Genomic DNA, 20,170 nt, shown 5'->3' on the forward strand with positions numbered 1-20,170 from the left:
CAAACAAGGTGTACTGTAACCAAGACCGAAAAAGAGAAGCCATGTCGTTCCGAGATTATCCAGAAAATACCCGATTGTTCATTCTTACAGGGAAAGGTGTAACAGAGGACACTCTAAGAGAAAAATTTGAACAGTATGGAAAGATTGAGGACTTGTGGATCGTGAAGGACAAACGCACACATGAAGATAAAGGTTAAAATCTTTGCGCCTCTGTGCTGTCGGTGTTACCACAATTTGTTACATGATTATTTGATCCTGATGGGTGTCGGGTCAACTCGGCCCAATTACCTTTTCGGCCTGATCTAGTCCTTTTCTGCCTACTTTTGAAAGGAAAGCGTGTCTATGGTATCACAGTGATTTGGTATTTGGACTGCAAAAAATAATAGACGTGTTATACGGGATTCTTCCAATACCTAACGTCTAAACGGGAATGTGCAAAAAACGGGGGTGTTTTAAAAATATTGAAATTGTTTTAAGTGAAGTATTTTATTGTTGAAATTGATCATAAAGAGTAATATTCATATTTTACCATGTAAGTGAAATGTTATTTTGCACTAAACAAGCATTTAATGCATAAAAACAAGTTGTTTACCTTTCCATTAAAACGGAAGTTGACTGACACTAACAACAATTATGCCAAGGGGAACAACTCGATACAATCGTAATAACTCGGCCTCCTCCGACAAAGCTTCGAGATAGACCTCGTTATACAATCATAACAACTCGGCCATGGCCGAAATGTTCCGAGCGATTTAAAACTGTGCCCTGAAGCCTTGCAGGTGCCCTTCATGTATATATCGTTATGTTTTGACAGAATGAAATGAAGAAAAGCTGTCAAATTCATAATTAGAAGTTGGATATTTATTTTTTGTGTACGGAACTAAATATAATATAACATTATCTGGTAATACTTCTTGTTTTTATGATATTTTATAGACGCTATATGCTTTAACCCGGAATCCTGATCGGAACAACTACCCACTTTTGATACTAAACAATTTGTACGTGAAGGATTTGCCATATCAAAAATCTAAAAAAAATCCGTCAACGTACAATTATTTGGACTTGGTCCCTAGGGTGATCTCTTGGACTGAGAATCATAAAAAAAATGTGTTTTAGTACTTTATGATACACATAATAAAGAAATAATCAACTTTTGGTCGTCTATTTTTATACATTAAATATTTTGAAATTTCATACATTCTTTTATCATTCACAAGTTATGAATGTTAGCAGATTTCGGGTTGAGACATATGTGTGGAAACGAGGTCAGATCTACAAGAATTTTTCGATAAAACAACTGTATATGTCGCATGCATGTTCAGAAGGAAGTTATCTCCAAGGTGCAATCGCTCAACAAGCACAAACTAGACGCGTGTTCTCTATTTTCTTTAATAACTCTGCCAAGAATACTGTTTATATACCGACTCACAGATCTTCTGTTTATTGTATTTTCGAATGAAGTTGGGCAACGTTAGCAGGCTGTGGTTTGTGACTGGTGCCAGCAAGTAGAGTATATTAGTTTTGGAAATAAATATTTTAATACATCATATTTCTCATTCTTTCTGACTCCATTTTGTCTCTTGAGGAAATAGAATGTCTGAAAAAAATATATACAACATTACTGTCGTCTAATATACATATTCACAAACGAATATGAGTATAATAATAACAATACAAAAAGTAGGCCAAAATGGACCAGGCCGAAATGGTAACTGGACCGATTTGAACTGGGCTGATTTGGACCAGCCCGAAAAGGTAAATGGGCCAAGTTGACCCAGATTCTCCTGAAGAATGGTAATTTTGTTTGTACTCGCAATTGTTTTCGTGTACCTGAATTTTCCACTCGCTTAAATTGAATATGCAGTCGTATTTTTCCATTAATTCCTTAATCCTATGTGTTTGTTCAGAAAATCTTTACAAAAAATACACAAGAATGTCAAGATTCAAAAAAATGATTTATTACAGCGAATCCTAAGTATGTGCACAATCTGGTGCAATGTTAACACCTTATTGATAAAGAGAAAAATACAGTATGTTGCATTTATGATGTAGAGAAAGTGTAAAGATAAGATAAGATAAGATTTATTTAAAGTTGGCAAGAATGATATACAGACAACATAGTTCAGAATTGGTAGGAAGAATTTCAAGTAATAGTTTCTTAATCTTTAAGGCTTTTAAGAAAGTGATTTCCACTTATCAAAAACATTCTTGACAACTTTCCATCTTCTTTACATCAGCTAGGATTGTTACAAGCTCTTCTTAAGATATTAGCAAAAATTGTCACAGATGCCAGTTTTTTTATTTTTCGTTTTACGGGAAATTTTTCAAAAATAAGTGCCAGGAGGAGGGAATAAAATAAAGAAAAAGATGTTGAAAAATGAGCGTCGAGAAAAACAAATAAAAATAAGATGGATTTTTTGTATTTTTTTCTTTTTTTTCGGAAACATAGAATGTATGGTTTGAAATTGTGCACACTTGTTTTGTACTCCATACTGCCTGTTGTATAATAGATCTGTATAATAAAGTCAAAACAAGATGTCATTTAATTTCCAAGTAGCCACAATAATGCACCAGTCAATTGTAACCACGCCCCCCCCCCCCCCCAGGCCCGGAGAATAGAGGAGATTTTGACTTTCAGTCCAGCCAATCCTTGGTAAAACCCCGCCCTGCGGAGACAAGCTACTGGTCAAATCCCCAGCAAAATTCCCCCGCACCCCAAGTAAGGCCCATTCACCACTATTTTACTACAAAACCACCGCATTCACTTGGCACTGCGGGGCCACCTGGTAGGTAAAAACACGGCCCGTTTCTCTCGTTATCCCTTATATACCCCCCGGACCTCGGGGGCCATGGTTACAATTGACTGGTGCATAATGCACATTTAAAGAACTTTTTTAAACATTTCGATATTCATTTAACTACCTAAACGCCACAACTTGTGACAGGTCAACTGATTCACACAAATGTAAATATGTTCTTCAACTGTAACTCCACAGTATTTAACTCTGCACTGTTAAATTAAAATTACACATAAATTATTATATATGCATGATTTTAATATGAGCATCTATACTTTTGTAGTGCTTTTAATAGTCACTGAAACTCACATTGGCAAAACATAAGGCATCTGGCACATTGTTTGTGTCTAAAATGTTGATTAATATCATTTGGGTTAAAATATTGAGATAAACAACACATCTGAAGAAATTAAATGTCTTTGATATACAAGAAAAGAAACGAGGTATGTATCTCTAACTTACCAGATTTCATAGTAGAGTCAATGATTTTTAGTTTTTTAATCAACATACAAACAATCCATTTTAAAATGGGTGACATGAAAAGAGGAGCCAATGCCCATTCAAATGGTATGCGATATGTTGGTATAACTTTATTGCCTTTAGACAAACAAGCCAAATCCAATGTCACATTCTCGTCTTTTTTGCTGTAGTCGGAAACTGTACAGCAAATTCTAATTCTCAGTGTATCCCCGTGTAAACAGGTCTACACACAGAAATATTTAAGTGATTTTATCCTTTGGTGTAAAGAAAATACAATTCCATTCCGAAATATCACAAATTGACAACCGCACTGATTTTATGAACAACAGTGTCAGTCTTCACACTAAATCCACTTTAAAATTTCGTAACAAGCGCTTCGATGATGATAATAAGCAAGTTTGAAGTTTTATTTTCATCATGGCATATAATATGAAAACAAAGAAACATATTTCAGTTGAAACCATAAGCAGGAAGGGCCGGCTTCCTCAATCTTGGAAATTGTGCACTATATTTTGTTGTTGTTGTGAAATTAGCATTAGGTTAAATAACACTAATTTTTATTTTCTATCGGAGATCGAAGAAAAGTGCGGTGGAAAAAATAAAAAAGGGAAGAATTTGAATCTTTTTCTTATTTTGGTTTTGCAATATTTAGGTATGGCGCTCCCGTAAAACGAAAAATAAAAAATCTCTGGCCCAAATACTGGAGTTCAAAATGATGGCACCAGTATCTATGTTGGACAAATGATGGGTGATTAAAAGATGTAGCTTTTGAAGGGATGTCTGCACCAACCCCCCAATCATCATAATGACTTCATTTTAAGTGTTTAAAATTTTGGTTATTGATTTATGAAGGAAACAGTAAACAACTTAATATTCTTAGAAAATTTTTACTATAAATTGTTCATACTTTTTCAGGTGTTGTGTACATCACATTTTCAAAATGTTCAGAGGCTGCCCTGGCTATGGAAGAGATGAACGGGAAGATTTTAGAAGGCAACCCTCGGCCCCTCAAGGTTGGTGCTAACAAATGAATGTAACTTATCAGTGTTCTCAATGAGAATAGGCCACTGGCAAAAATGGACAGTAAAAATGGCAATTGGGCTGATTCAAATTTAAAAAATGTTATAATATTTAGTATAAGCTTGGAGGTTACTTTAAATACTACTCAGATGGTTAAACTGAAACTTATTGAGAACCCTGACATATACAGATTGTTTATACCATACCTATCATAATAATTTCTGGTAGTTTTAAATTTCTCATGCATTATTTTGTTGCTCTACTACAGTCTTTGAAATAAAACAATTACCTAACTTTCCCAGCTTGTCAAGATGCTTTGAAAAACTATTTTGTCAAAGCCTTTTTACCTTCCCCTTTGTATATTAAAGGGACTATACACCAGGAGGTCGCAAAACTGGCAAATACAGTATCTTCTCAAAACAAGCCTAGAATTGTCAATACAAGCTAGAATGTGGCCGATAATATATAATTTTACATGATTTAAAGAATTTACGCAACACTCATGTCACCTCACACAGCTGAATTTCCCTGTTTATAAATAGCTTGATGGTTTTTCCAAACACAGTGCTAGTCATTTGATGATTTCACATACAGGGTGTTTCGTAATATATCTGTCCTTATTCTATACCGTTGTATATCCAACCCACATCAATATAAAAACAATAAGAAAACGTATTTTATATAAAAGATATATTAATTTTTCATTTAATATATAATATGAATGTATTATAGTCAATATTTGCTGGTAGAAATGTTATAAAAGGTGTTCCACATGAAATGATATCGTCAAGTCTTTTTTTAAAGTTGCTGATTACATTACTGCACGTTCTCTGTCAATTGTGCGAATCTCCCTCCTGATTGCACCTTTCAGTTCATCAGTATTTGCAGGGGTAGGGTTATTCACCCTATCTTTCAAATAACCCCACAAGAAAAAGTCTAAGTGATTCAAATCAGGCAAGTGTTGTGGCCATTCCTGGGCAGTATGGAATAAAATTTCGTCCAAATGTTTTTGATATCCAATCAATTACTGCATCTGCTGTGTGTTGAGTTGCCCAATCTTGCTGAAACCATGTATCGTCTATATTCACACCTCTCCTCTTCAATGCTGGAATGAATTTCTTTTTCAGAACATTCAGGTAGCGATCCTTATTTATAGTCCCAGCATTACCCCAATCATGTTCGAAAAAGAAAGGGCCGACAATACCGTCTTTACTTAAAGCGGCACAAGCGGTAACCTTTTCCGCATGCAATGGTTTCTCAATGTAATAGTCAGGTTTCTCAGTACTCCAATATCTACAATTCATCTTGTTGACCTGGGCATTTAGATAGGAATGGGCATCATTGGAAAAACACAGTTTATCAACGATATCACAACGTGAATTCATCCATCTAGCAAATGACAGCTGACTTGCGATATCAGTTGGTTTCAAATACTGCATTATGGAAATCTTATAAGGCACAGGTTTCAAAGCGAACTTGAACATTCTGAAGACATAGTAGCACGTTTAGAGTTAGAAATATCTCCAAGTATTCTTCGTACTAACCTTTGTGGTGTTTCACCTATAGCAGTTTTCACTTGTTCATTATTTTCTTCATTCCTCGCTGATAGCGGGCGTCCAGGATTTGCATGTCGCATATCTTCTACAGAACCGGATTCTTCGAATCGCTTTACATTTCTCTGTATCTGTTTAGTACGGTAGTCAGAGTGTTTTTTTATTGTTTTCACAACAGTTTTAAGTGATCTACTTTCGTATTATAGTTTTACAACTTCACAACACTGTTCTTTGGTCGGTGCCATTATGCTTATAAGCCCACAGGAAATGATGTCATTGATGACGTCATGACGTTGCTATTTTCCCTTACCTTTACATTGATGAAAAAATATCATTTAATGATGCTTATATAGTTTGATTATCATACAAATTGGCAATACTATGACAATTTCTTATAAGGACAGATATTATGAAACACCCTGTACCAACTAACAAATAACTGCCTGATAGTGTATCTTTCATGGGTGAGCAAATAAATAAACAAGGAAATCATGTGTTTTTATACACCTGTTAAATATTGCACATATAATAGTTTTATAGGGCGAATGGGAGGATTGACTTGTCCTGTATGTTGTCGCTCAAAAAGTTTGAAGTCTCATCCAATCATCACCAAATTTGGTCAGAATGTGTAAAGGCATAATATCTTGGACAAGTTTGATAACTGTATTGCTTGAGTCATTTGAGAATATCTCCCTTAAGTTACAGAAATTACCTACAATTGTTCTATGTTTGATCCATAACTTTAGAAACCTTTGTGCAATCATCACTAAATTAGATCAGAATGTGTATGGGCAGAATATTTTGGTCAGGTAAACATGATAACCAGCCTCAATAACTCCAATGTTATTACCCTTGAATTTGGCTAAATCATAATGTTCAACCACTTTCCACCAAACTGTGTGGCCTAAAATTAGGATGTGTTCTTTGTAATAGTTGGTACTCTTGTTATCTTTGTAGGTAATAATGGCGAGCACAAAGCGTGATGGGTCGGTACGAGATAACAGAGAAGAAGAGAAGACAACGCGCCTATTTGTTATCATCCCAAAATCATTCCAGGAAGATGATCTCACCAAGGCTTTCACAGTAAGTACAGGGGTCAACACCAACTATATTTTCAAGGGATCCAGTAGGGACACCATCAGTTGAAATCTAGTGTTCTTCCAAAGATCAGGTGTCCTTTAAATTTTGTTTTTTGTATACATGATTGCTAGTATGGGCTTTTATTTGCCTGATTTACGGAGTATTTGACATGGTGTACAGTTTAGTAGGGCTATATATGCTATGAATACCAATCACATTGAGTACACAACAGAGTTTCCTTAATTGAAAGTTTCGTTATTTCATCATTAAAAGATTGCAGAGCAATTTCGTGTTCGAAAAATCATTTTTACTATTGATAATTAAGTTTTGCTTGAACTTAACATGTAATGTGTATTTTTATCCATCTTCCAAAAAACACCTGTCTCAGATGTTCTGTATCATTAGTTTTTAATGTACAACATTCATACTTAGTTATCATTTTCTTTTTGAATATATATCTAATTAGACCATGCATGTGTAATTTTAAATACCTCTCTTTGCAGGAGTTTGGGGATGTACACTCTGTGAATGTACTGCGAGACCGGGACTCCGGCTCACCAAAGGGGTTTGGTTTTGTGAGGTTTCATCGACCCTACCACGCTGCTCTTGCTCTGGAAAACTGTGACAAATGTGAGTGCCAACAGGTTTTGGAATAAAAAAAGTCTGGGTAATGTGATAGCCCTGGTGTCATTGTTGGCGTCGGCGGGAGGACACATTGACCTTTGCCAAAACATTCAAGATATTCATATGAAACTTGCCAGAGACAACACTCATATTTACAGCAAGGCCCATAACTCTGGCATCAATCATTGTCAAGTTAAGTGTCTTTTATGTCTGGAAAACTACCCAACCCATACTAAAGTTGGTGATCATGTTAGCTTTGCTGCTGTTGTTGTTTTCCAATGGCTATGAAAGGACTGGCATGCAATGCCTTTTATTTTTGGCCATATCTTGAAATACATGTGTTGCATGAGACAATAAGCACTTATGATTATGAATGAAGGCCCATTACTTTTATGTTTGTCGAGTTATAAATGCCCCTTTTTGACTTGAATAACAGCAAAAGACGCGAGTTACTTTTTTTGGTAAGGAAATAAGCATTATAGGAATTCTGATAGCCTTGATTTTTAAACCACTAATTTTGGCCATGACTTGAAAAATGCTTTTTATGTAAGGCCAAAAAAAAAAAATTGATTGTTTAGGGTAACCTTCCCAAATTTCTAGGTAGGGTAGGTAGGGATTATTTTTTTTTTTTTTCAAAATCTGTCGTAAAATCAGAGTGTTTTCTTGCACATGGCAGTCTTTCCTACATTACTGTCATTACCTGACTTTGTTTTATCATATAAACAATAATTCTGATTAAAATCTGCATTTATCCGCCCTTCGTAACTCTCTATTCGCTAACAAATATTTTTTTGCTCAGAAACAGAAAAAAATAGTTAGGGTCGGCCCATTTTTATAGGTAGGGTCGGGTTACCCTAAACAGACATAATTTTTTTTTAGGCCTAAGCATGAACTTTTGTTCATTCAGGGATGTGATTTGTCTGCGGATTCGCCGAATTCCGTGGATCTTATGGCCCCAGAGACCCCCCCCCCCCCCCCCCCCCCCAAAAAAAAAATTTTTTTTATAAAAATTACAAATAACAAATACAAAAATATTTTATTTGTTTTTACCAGAAAAAAATTATTTGGTTGCTTTCAGCTGTTTAAGTTAATATTCCAGGTTGCTGCAATTATAAAGTCCCTCAAAAGGGCTTATATAAAGCCATTTTTTCTTCTACAGCAGTGCACTTTTGACCCAAAGAGCGCCCCATAAACCCATGGCCGAAAATGTTTCAGCCCTCCGGCTGCCAGGTCAATCACATCCCTGCAATTGTTTTTTGTGGAGTTATAATAACCTGTTGTCAACTTTCTCTTGGGATTAGAAAACACCTAATTGGTCAATGAACCGGTATTTTTTTCTGAAAAAAAAAACAGGAATTAAGGCCTTTATCAAAATATTGGACTCTAAACAATAATTTGCTCACTCTGAAACCATTCAAAATAATAGCATTTTTGATGAAGTTTTTTCACAATATTTTGAATATTAATAGTAAGTTAAAAACATGTAAAGCTTTTGTGTTGAAATTAATGTCTTTTTGTGGTTATCTCAAATTCCAGCCTTCAAGCCAAAGTTTGCTGAACCAAAAAAGGTCCAGGAGACTCCAGACCGTTATGACCGTGATTCATATAGCCGCAGAGATGATCGGTCTGATAGATCTGATCGGTCTGACCGGTACAACGATCGCTATGATGACCGATATGAACGGAGGGGGCCACCAGGGGGATATCCATATGACAGAGATGATAGGGACAGGGGTATGAGCACTGATGATTTATAAATTGTTGAAGCCACAGTTTCAGTAATTATATCTTGATTTTAAAAATGTTAAATGCAAAACAAACATACATTAACAAGCCAAACTCTAGGTAAATGAAAGGATTGTTTTATTGTTCTACTTTCAATGACTGGAACCAGTGACAAACAAATTAGCAACAAATTAAAGTCATACAGGTGATAAGTCCAAGCAAGTTTATGAACTTTGTGGCATAACCGTATTTTCCCGACTATAAGGCGATCCGCTTATAAGACGACCCCCCTACTTTGCCCATGAAATCTGGTGTTTTTGTCTCGACTCGTTTATAAGACTGGGTAGATTTTTAAAGCAAATCCAGCACTTGAAAATCTCCAATTCTGTGATAATGTTCAAGCTTAACAGTCAAATATCAACTAAATTTGTTCATTTGCTTGAGAATTATTGATTTCTATTTTCCGATGGTATGGTATGTTTGAACCAGCCTAGACCCAATTTTTGGATTTAAGTGGGTTCATATGGTATTTGATTGACCTATTTATATACAAACCATTGCAGTGCATCTTTGATCTTTACACAGCTCGTGCTGTGACATCACAAATTGTACTGTTTGATCTGCAGCCAACAAACAGAACAAATTCCATTACATATGTTAATGAGTTATATTTTCGCAAGTGTTTGTTTGGATTGCAGTTGATGGGACTTAAATAAATAACCATTGACGATTGCGGATAAATTTATGTAACGATTAATGAAATATGTATTGAAATCTGCTAGTTACATTCATGTGCATGATATATGCAAAGTCTTATAGTAAGGAAAAAGTAAGTTTTATTTACGACATAGAAAAAATAACAATGCAATTTAAAAACAAAAAAAGAATTGTCAAAATATTTTTATTTTAAAGGTAACAAAATATGTCTCCTGTGAAAAACAATGTGTTTGGACCGATAACATGTGTTATATTGAGTGTTCATCGTAGCGAAACAAACCAGATCTATGGTCATCTTAATCCGATGGGTGTGATCGTGTCACTTTTACTGGGGTGTCATCCACAGACAATACATCAGTCAGTTGAATACCTTATGTTGAATATTCCTGATTATGGCTCTATTCTTTATGAAATTCTTATAGACTCGCCTATAAGACGGGCCCCCTACTTTAAGGTTCAAAATCAGGACCAAATTTCCCCGTCTTATAGTCGAGAAAATACGGTATGATGTTTTTGTTTGGATTTAGGAACTAATCTGTAATTCAAATAAACCATTCAAATAATCTGGTACTCACTGTTGGCACAGATTCAGTTAAAAAACAAGTGTAAGCTAGTGATATACAGCTTTACCACCACTGGTCCCAGGCCTTTTCCACACACTGAATCTGTCAGTGCCTTCATGTGACAACCATTTTTTGGGAGCAGTATATTCATTCATCAAAATAAGCATTCTCAGATTTTGAGAAAGCCCTGAAAACATTTTCTTGATATGAGCTTGTGGGGTTTGGGCTAAATTTGCCCAGTGCATAATTAAATTAATATTCTACACTCAGGTTTGAAGCGCAGTCGGGATGACTATCATGACCGTGACCAGAGAGACCGTGGACGGGGCCGTGAGGATTTCATCGGGATGGACGGGCGATCCAGATACAGCGCTTCCAGCTCTCAACTTGACCAGGGTTAGTTTGTTATACAGCTGGATTGCATCTCCATCTTGTAAACAACCTTGGCTCAATTTATAGTTTACAGACCATCTCAATTTATGGTGGGGAAATGATCCTGTCATAAACTCATAACTCGACTGTGGTTGTCTTCAATGTTTGTAAGGTTTTGCGTAGTTGTTCATTTTCACATGTATACATAAAGTTGTAGGATTGCAAATAACTCATGCTAAAATGTTTTTTTAGAGGCTTCAAATGCTTAGATTCAGCAATAACTTAGTATTGAAAATGTGACACAGTCCGATATAGATGTAGTCTGTAGATGTATAAATCCTAGACATTTATATTACAGACATGCCACAATGCCTACACATCAGTTGTATACATGTGTATACACAAAGGAACTTACACTTTAACAAGACCAAATTCATCCATTGTTTTCTGTTACCCAGACCATCGCGGTGGCAGTGTTAGCGGAGGTTCTATGGACCTGCTTCCAGACTTCCCCCACGCAAACTGTCAGCGTCTACATGTGACCACCACTATGGGCCTCACCCAACCGTACCTACATAAGCTGTTCAACATTGTGCCGGGCCTCGAATATTGTGACCTCAATGAACAGACAGGTTATTGAAGTTAATGAAATGGCTCATTTAATTGAATATGGTCAATGTGGTTTGGTTGACCATGGTTTTAAGAACTAGCCCAGTCAGTGTTGAAACTGGCAATAGCCACTAGCCCGAATCAAGTTTCACTACTCTGAACCAAAGTTTATTTTAAACAGAGAAATATTAATATTTTATGTGATCCTACGGACAGTTATTCCAGTTGATCTAAATTGCACATAACTTCATCAGTTTTAAAACTGCATGTGCATTTCTCCTTTTGATAACTACAGGTGTTTAACCAGCCTTATTCTGGAGCACAACAGGCTTGTGTTCAGCATTTTCCGTGCTAGTACATCTCCTGTGACATTCACAAGTTTCATGTTATTCTACTGGAATATGTAATGGATAGGTCGGGCTAATGACTTAAAATTTCAACTGACAGGAAACCATCCCAACTTTGTCAATTGTCTAGAGGGACACATCCAAGACTGGCGAATACAGGTTTCTCCCTTCTTTTTACAAATCAATAGTTTTACATAAAATGATGTTTCCAAATTTCAGGTGTAGCCTATGTGCGTTACGAGACACCTCAGCAAGCTGCGTATGCCCGGGAGAAGCTAGATCAGTTTGAATACCCGATTGGGAGTCGCCTGTCTGTGAGGTTTGCAGACAACATGGGAAGACAGTCCAGCATGGATAACTATATGGCCTCGTGAGTGAAATATGCTAGATTTTTGCTTTATAAGAGTAGATGCAGTGATTGTTTGAATCACTCTGCTATGGAAGTAATATCCTTGAGTTGATATATGATTATGCTGCTGGTGTCAGAGGAGGTTAAATCAGAACTAGTATGTAATATATAATAATGGATTATATATTTCAGTTAAACAAGTATTTATAAAACATGCTTGCATATTGTCATAGACGTATCTACTGTATTTTCCAGGCCAGGTAGTTACAGGGGAGGTGGAGGCAGGATGGATCTGATGGGAGATAACTCTGTACAACAGGTCCATCAGGTAAGGGAGATATCTTGTTATTGGTAGTTATAGGGTAGTTGGAGGCAGAATAAATCTGATGGGAGATAACTCTGTACAACAGGTCCATCAGGTAAGGGAGATAACTTGTTATTGGTAGTTATAGGGTAGTTGGAGGCAGAATAAATCTGATGGGAGATAACTCTGTACAACAGGTCCATCAGGTAAGGGAGATAACTTGTTATTGGTAGCTACATGGGAGATGGAGGCTAGATGAATCCGATGGGAGATAACTCTGTTCAACTGGTCCGTTTCACCAGGTAAAATATATTGTTTTTGGTAGCTACAGTGAAGGTGGAGGCAGGATGAATCTGAATGGAGAGAACTCTGTTCAACTGGTCCGGTCCACCAGGTAAGATAAATTATCTTAGTTTAATTTGATAGCTACATTGGAGGTGGAGGCTGGATGGAGCTGATGGGAGATAACTATGTACAACAGCAGTGAGGTGAGTGCCAAGTTATTTGCAATATTTGCTTGTAGCATAAATAAATATTGCATAGAATTTACAACTAATGCAAACTTTGTCTCACCAATTCTCGTAAAGTTTGACGCATTTCGAGTATGAATGTTTACTGTAAAAATTGTAAAGGAGCTGCTCTATAACACAAACCTATTTGTGTTGTGGATCGTTGATTGATAAATATATATTATTTCATTGAAGCTTATTTTGTATCCTTCTACCTTAAACAAATTAAATGTTTAGGGAAATATCGGATATCTCAACAGATTAAGAAGCTATCTTGAAAAAGTTGTTGAAGATTATTCTCCAACTTGACGTGATTGAAATCAGCCTCTTAAGATCCTAATCCAATCATTGAAATTTGTTTAAATAAGTTTCTATACATTACGCTAGGTCAACTTTAAACTGACAAAATAAATCAACTATTAATTTGTCATAATGAATATTTAGCAATTATTATCAAGCAAATTGTTTTTAAAGTTCATCAACAACAACGGTTGAAGTTTTCAATGGTTGTAAACACACAAACTCTACAAAACATTACAAATTTTAATATTTGTATCATATGATGTGCATTGCTGACTGTAGTGTGATATTATTTTCTAGGCTGCCCGTGTCTTGGAACAGGCTGGTATCAACCCGGACCTAGTCCTACAGCCTAACGTACTTGGGCAAGGGTCAGTGGGGGGTCATGCCTTGTCCGCAAACAACATCACCTCTCCACGGGACGATATAAATGAGCGAGTCACTTATTGCAATGCCAAGCTGCCCTTGGTTAAGTCGTTACTCCCAGAGGATACCCCGACGGATCAGAGGCTGTTTATTGTGTGCCAACCGGCAGCTGTTCCAGAGAGAATACTTAGGGATGCCTTCAGCAGATTTGGGAACCTGATTGAGGTGTACCTTCTTAATGGTAGGGATGTTATGGTTGTTATAGTATAGTGTTTGTATTGGTTTATAGAATGATAGATCAATAGTCTAATAAAGAAATATACATGCCTGAGAACATTAATTTCTTAATATGTTCACTACATGTTGAAGTTCAGTTTTGTTTCAAATTAAACTTGTTGTCATACTTTGTCAAAGTTATTTCTGTTGTCATAGTTTATGTAGTGTAAGGTTGACATTTGAAGTAACCAGTCTATTACAGTTTGAAAGAATGAATTTTCACAATGAAAACTGAAAATAATGTTACATTGATGGTTACTTTTCAATAATAAAAAAAATGTATTTAAAACTTACAATTTGTGATGTTTATGTTTAGTGAACAAAGTAACCATAGCTTATGAAGTTAAAAACCCAGGTCTTTCTCAGGCAATTAAGCAGGTCAGATGTTCTTACCCATTCTCAATGAAAAATCCTTTGAACAGTTAGTCATAGGGTTTCCAGCCCCAATTAAATGATTTATGGATAAACTTGCCCCCAAATAGTGTGCATATATTTAATCGGAAAATGCCTAGAATTAAGCCTGAAATTTACTGCCAAACCTGTTGTCTGCTCCAGGGCGTAACTTTGGCTATGCGAAGTATGCCAACAAGGATTCTGCAATGGCGGCCATACGAACTCTGCATGGACAGACTGTAGCTGGACAAAGACTTAAGGTGAGAAGAATTTAATCACTAATCTTGTGTTAATGTGGAATACATGTGGAGGGATTCACTCTAGACAGATGTACATCCTATGATTATATTGAGTTCTATCTTGCATTTGATGTTAGTTGACTGGTTTTAAAGATCTATAAGCCAACGATTAATGTATATAACTTATATATATATATATGGCATGGATTATGGTTAAATTGAAGTGATGTGATAATCACTGCATAAAACTTACATAAATTGGGAGTAAAGAGAAAATTATTTTGGTCTTGGACCTTGTCGAAAATAAACATTTCTCTGAAAATGAAAGCCCTCACAAAGATGTGGAAGCCTCCCATTTTAGCCCCCCATTTAAGTAACTGTGTGTTGCATTCAGGTTCTGGAGGCGGAGCCAATGAAGAAAGATGAGGATGAGGCCCACAAACGTCAGAGAACTGAGGTCCCCATGTAAAGAAGGGTGTGTATTGCTGGTTAAAATATGTCCCAAATATCCTCTGGAATGCATGGGTATATCGAAATAAAGTACACATCTCCTCGAAGGGGCACAGTATAGGTTGAGGCTGATTTTTTTTTGTTAATATGCATTATAATGTTTAACTCATTTGACTTAAATGAACTAAACAATAAAAAAGCTATGATTTGTGTACAGATAAAAAATATAAACCTTCATAAAAAAAAGAATTCAATTAATAGCTACATGGCCACAGATTCCTCAGTTAAAACTTAAGCACCAAAATATCGCTGATATTTATTATTTGTACACAGATCATATCAGGGCTTCCAGGTCTGGTCAAAATCGGTCCAGACCGGCAAATTGCTGGTTTTTAGAAGCCCTGGATCATATGATTTTTTTTTGTTTTCATCATTAAAGTCAAATTAGTTAAACATAATAATATATTAAAATTAAATTATTATTTCTTGCATCAACCAATGTTGTGCCCCTTTAACAAGCCAAAGAAATGCCACAGAACTGTCGCCCTTTTGTAAAGGAATTAATGGGTACACTTGACTAAAGTGCATGTCAAAAACAACTGTGCTTTGAATATATCATATAACTTGTACAGCACTACAGGCTAGGTACACATTGTTTGAATAAAGGTTGTAAATCCTTGGGGACAGAGAGGTAAAGTACCAAGTTACATTTAATTAAATGGGTTTATTTCATCCGCTGGCATTTCCCTTAAATAAGAATGGGTTGTGGTGTATTTGTAAATCTGATATTGGATAATGGTGGTTTATCCCTTTTGTTTATTTTCACAACACTTGTTGACACTATCCGTCAGTAATGGAAATTATAAATATCCACTAATGAAAAATGGGTTATTTGGTGCATACAATTAGCATGCAAATAGGAAATGGAGGATATTTGTTGAAGTTTGATGTAAAATTAATAATTTATTCATCGAGTGATCACCGAAAACATTAATTTTGTCCCAAGTGAAAATACAATTTTTCTTTCATCATGGATTAAAGAAATTTTCTGTTTCCTTTTTGGGCTAAAATTAAAGTGTCTATTTAATTGGCATAAATTTTAATATTGTGTGATTAAACAACGTCTTGAACTCTTTTTGGTGACGTTTTTTTTTTTTTCAGCCTGGCTCTGAGAATCACATTATTATCTATCAAATTGTGTTATTTTCACTGCAATAAAATAGGAGCGGTGAAAATAACACAATTTTTCTCTGAAAAGCATAAAACATTAGTTTATCCCTGGGTTAATTATAACATAAAACCAGAACTGGATGCTTACAACTTTCAGGTGAATGTCCTGTGGTAAATATTCATAATTTTGGCTTTGGGTTTTAAATTGTTCAGAGTTTTGTGTGCTCAATTTCATTTCAGAGACAAAACAGCTGACATACAGTGCCGAGACGTATTTTGGACATACATTACAAGGATTTACTGAAGAGACACATTACAGGAATTTACTGATGTTTACATAATACCGGAGACATACATGTATTACCAGAATGATGCACAAACTGGACACTAGTTTGATAACGTTTACTACTCTTGGTTTAAAGGAGGACTCAACCATTGTAAACTACAACTTGTGTGACAAAACTACAATAACCCAACTCTGTGTTGAAAGAATGACAATTTTTGTTGAAAGAAGGACATTTTTTGACATATTCATAATTGTGACATTACAGCCTGACTTACTCGAGGATGGAAGTTCTTTTTGACCTTAACTTGGCAACTGTGCCACAAAGTCACAGTTTATTTCACTTTACTACATTGAGATGTCCTGAGAAAAAGATGTTCTAAATCAAAATTTTGTTCATATTCTTACATCCATCATGATCATATTAAATTGCCTTGTGACTTTGGTTATATGCACATGTACATTTAAGCGTGTAAAGCTAACAGTTTTTATACATTGTCTGATATTCTTTGGCTCAAAGCAGCAGAAACTCGTGTTGTACATGAACCCATTACACGGTAATCCCAATTTCATTCAAGTCAGGTCATTTCAATGATTTCTTATTCATAATTATTTTCCATAGTTAAATAATATCAAAATATTATTCTGTAATTCATATTAAAGTTGTTGATCTTAAATGTAGAAAGTTTGTGATTTTGATCAAAGTATGATTTTGTTCTGAAAAAATCTCTTGAAAAATTAGTAATTTCATATGCCTTTTATAACACTATCTATTAAACAGAACTCATTCAATGTGTGTCATAAAGATGTTGTACTGTGAGTGCCAATAAATGTAGAAAAAGTTTTGCATGGTATGCTCAATCTTCAATCTAAGAACTTATATTCGGAAAGGTGAATTCATACAAATTTTACATCACCATTACAAAACGCTGGAGTAAGTCTTCAACAAGTAATGTGAACCGGAGTGAGACTTTGACAACCAATGTGAATAAGAGTGAGACTTGGACAACCAATGTGAAACAGAGTGAGACTTTGACAACCAATGTGAACTGGAGTGAGACTTGGACAACCAATGTGAAACAGAGTGAGACTTTGACAACCAATGTAAACTGGAGTGAGACTTGGACAACCAATGTGAAACAGAGTGAGACTTGGACAACCAATGTGAACTGGAGTGAGACTTGGACAACCAATGTGAAACAGAGTGAGACTTTGACAACCAATGTGAACTGGAGTGAGACTTGGACAACCAATGTGAAACAGAGTGAGACTTGGACAACCAATGTGAAACAGAGTGAGACTTGGACAACCAATGTGAACTGGAGTGAGACTTGGACAACCAATGTGAAATAGAGTGAGACTTGGACAACCAATGTTAACTGGAGTGAGACTTGGACAACCAATGTAAACTGGAGTGAGACTTGGACAACCAATGTGAAACAGAGTGAGACTTGGACAACCAATGTGAACTGGAGTGAGACTTGGACAACCAATGTGAAACAGAGTGGGACTTGTACAACCAATGTGAACTGGAGTGAGACTTTGACAACCAATGTGAACTGGAGTGAGACTTGGACAACCAATGTGAATCAGAGTGAGACTTGGACAACCAATGTGAAACAGAGTGAGACTTTGACAACCAATGTGAACTGGAGTGAGACTTGGACAACCAATGTGAAACAGAGTGAGACTTTGACAACCAATGTAAACTGGAGTGAGACTTGGACAACCAATGTGAAACAGAGTGAGACTTGGACAACCAATGTGAACTGGAGTGAGACTTGGACAACCAATGTGAAACAGAGTGAGACTTGGACAACCAATGTGAAACAGAGTGAGACTTGGACAACCAATGTGAACTGGAGTGAGACTTGGACAACCAATGTGAAATAGAGTGAGACTTGGACAACCAATGTAAACTGGAGTGAGACTTGGACAACCAATGTGAAACAGAGTGAGACTTGGACAACCAATGTGAACTGGAGTGAGACTTGGACAACCAATGTGAAACAGAGTGAGACTTGGACAAGCAATGTGAAACAGAGTGAGACTGGACAACCAATGTGAACCGGAGTGAGAGTTGGACAACCAATGTGAAATAGAGTGAGACTTGGACAAGCAATGTGTAACAGAGTGAGACTGGACAACCAATGTGAACCGGAGTGAGACTTTGACAACCAATGTGAACTGGAGTGAGACTTGGACAAGCAATGTGTAACAGAGTGAGACTTTGACAACATATGTGAACTGGAGTGAGACTTGGACAAGCAATGTGAAACAGATTGAGACTTGGACAACCAATGTAAACTGTAGTGAGACTTGGACAACCAATGTGAAATAGAGTGAGACTTGGACAAGCAATGTGAAACAGAGTGAGACTTGGACAAGCAATGTGAAACAGAGTGAGACTTGGACAAGCAATGTGAAACAGAGTGAGACTTGGACAAGCAATGTGAAACAGAGTGAGACTTGGACAACCAATGTGAAACAGAGTGAGACTTGGACAACCAATGTGAAATAGAGTGAGACTTGGACAAGCTATGAGAACCGACCTGAAAGCACACGGAAACAAAAACACAAAAGACCGATGAACAGATCTGTGGAATCCTTCTGCGCTTAATAGCTTAACAAAGCTCTGTTTGTAAAAAAGCTCATAGCTAATTAGCTTTGCAAAGCCCTAATTGTGGAATATCTCAGTTGTACTAGCTTAACAAAGCTCTACTTGTGGATTTGCTCAGAGCTTTCTTTCTTTACAAAGCTCTTATTGTGAAATTGCTCAGAGTTTGCTAGCTTTACAAAGCTCTATTTATGGAATTGCTCAGAGCTTACTAGCATTACAAAGCTCTACTTGTGGATTTGCTCAGAGATTACTAGCTTTAAAAAGCTATTTTTATGGAATTGCTTAGAGCTTACTAGCTTTACAAAGCTCTTTGTATAACTGATCAGAGCTTACAAGCTTTGCCAAGCTCTATTTGTGAAAGAAAATCATAGTTTACTAGCATTACAAAGCTCTATTTGTATAATTGCTCCGTTTACTATCTTGACTCTTTTTTATGGAATATATCAGAGTTGACTAGCTTCACAAAATTGTATAAAGTGTATTAATGGATTATCTCATAGTTTACTAGCTTTCCAAGCTCTATTTGTATAATTTCTCAGAGCTTACTAGTTATGTTTTTTTTGTGGAATATATCTACTAGCTTTACAAAATTGTATTAATGGAATAGCTCAGAGATTACTAGCTTTACAAAGCTCTACTTGTGGAATTGCTCAGAGCTTTCTAGCTTTACAAAGCTCTATTTGTGGAATAGCTCAGAGACTACTAGCTTTGCGAAACTCTATTTGTGGACTTGCTCAGTTTACTATCTTTACAAAGCTCTATTTTATTGAATTGCTCAGAGATAGCTAGCTTTTCAAAGCTCTGAAGAACAAGGACAATGGAGAACAGACACAGGAAACAGACCAAACAGTGAGAGAACAGAATTGAAACAAACCAGGACATAAAAAATACCTACTTCAACGAACTGTCAGATTTTACGAAGAAGTACTGAACGGAACTTTGAGCATGTTAGTTTGAACTTACAAACTGTGAATTGAACTGTGTACATGAACAGTAAGTAAAGTATGTGTTTATTTTGCC

The 20,170-nt window shown here is 36.1% G+C and overlaps 1 protein-coding gene across 1 annotated transcript; it reads left to right on the top strand.

The window, feature by feature from the left end:
• Window positions 1–3: 3 nt before the first annotated feature.
• LOC128216548 (RNA-binding protein 45-like) lies at window positions 4–17,375 on the top strand. The gene is made up of 13 exons (XM_052923180.1): window positions 4–192; window positions 4,197–4,294; window positions 6,812–6,937; window positions 7,438–7,564; window positions 9,095–9,292; window positions 10,834–10,959; window positions 11,394–11,567; window positions 12,111–12,261; window positions 12,496–12,568; window positions 13,654–13,960; window positions 14,551–14,648; window positions 15,022–15,102; window positions 16,488–17,375. Exons 1-12 carry the CDS (start codon window positions 42–44, stop codon window positions 15,094–15,096), a joined length of 1,704 nt encoding a protein of 567 aa, XP_052779140.1. The 5' UTR covers window positions 4–41; the 3' UTR covers window positions 15,097–15,102; window positions 16,488–17,375.
• The last annotated feature ends 2,795 nt before the right edge of the window (window positions 17,376–20,170 follow it).

This window comes from Mya arenaria, chromosome 1 (assembly GCF_026914265.1).
Source record: "Mya arenaria isolate MELC-2E11 chromosome 1, ASM2691426v1".
NCBI lineage: Eukaryota > Metazoa > Mollusca > Bivalvia > Myida > Myidae > Mya > Mya arenaria.

Excerpts from the sequence above, each read along its gene's own strand:
- LOC128216548 (XM_052923180.1), top strand. The coding sequence starts at position 42 with ATGTCGTTCCGAGATTATCCAGAAAATACCCGATTGTTCATTCTTACA. Across the intron at positions 11,568-12,110 it reads TGACCTCAATGAACAGACAG|GTGTAGCCTATGTGCGTTAC; the intron begins GTTATTGAAGTT and ends TCCAAATTTCAG. Across the intron at positions 12,262-12,495 it reads ATGGATAACTATATGGCCTC|GCCAGGTAGTTACAGGGGAG; the intron begins GTGAGTGAAATA and ends TGTATTTTCCAG.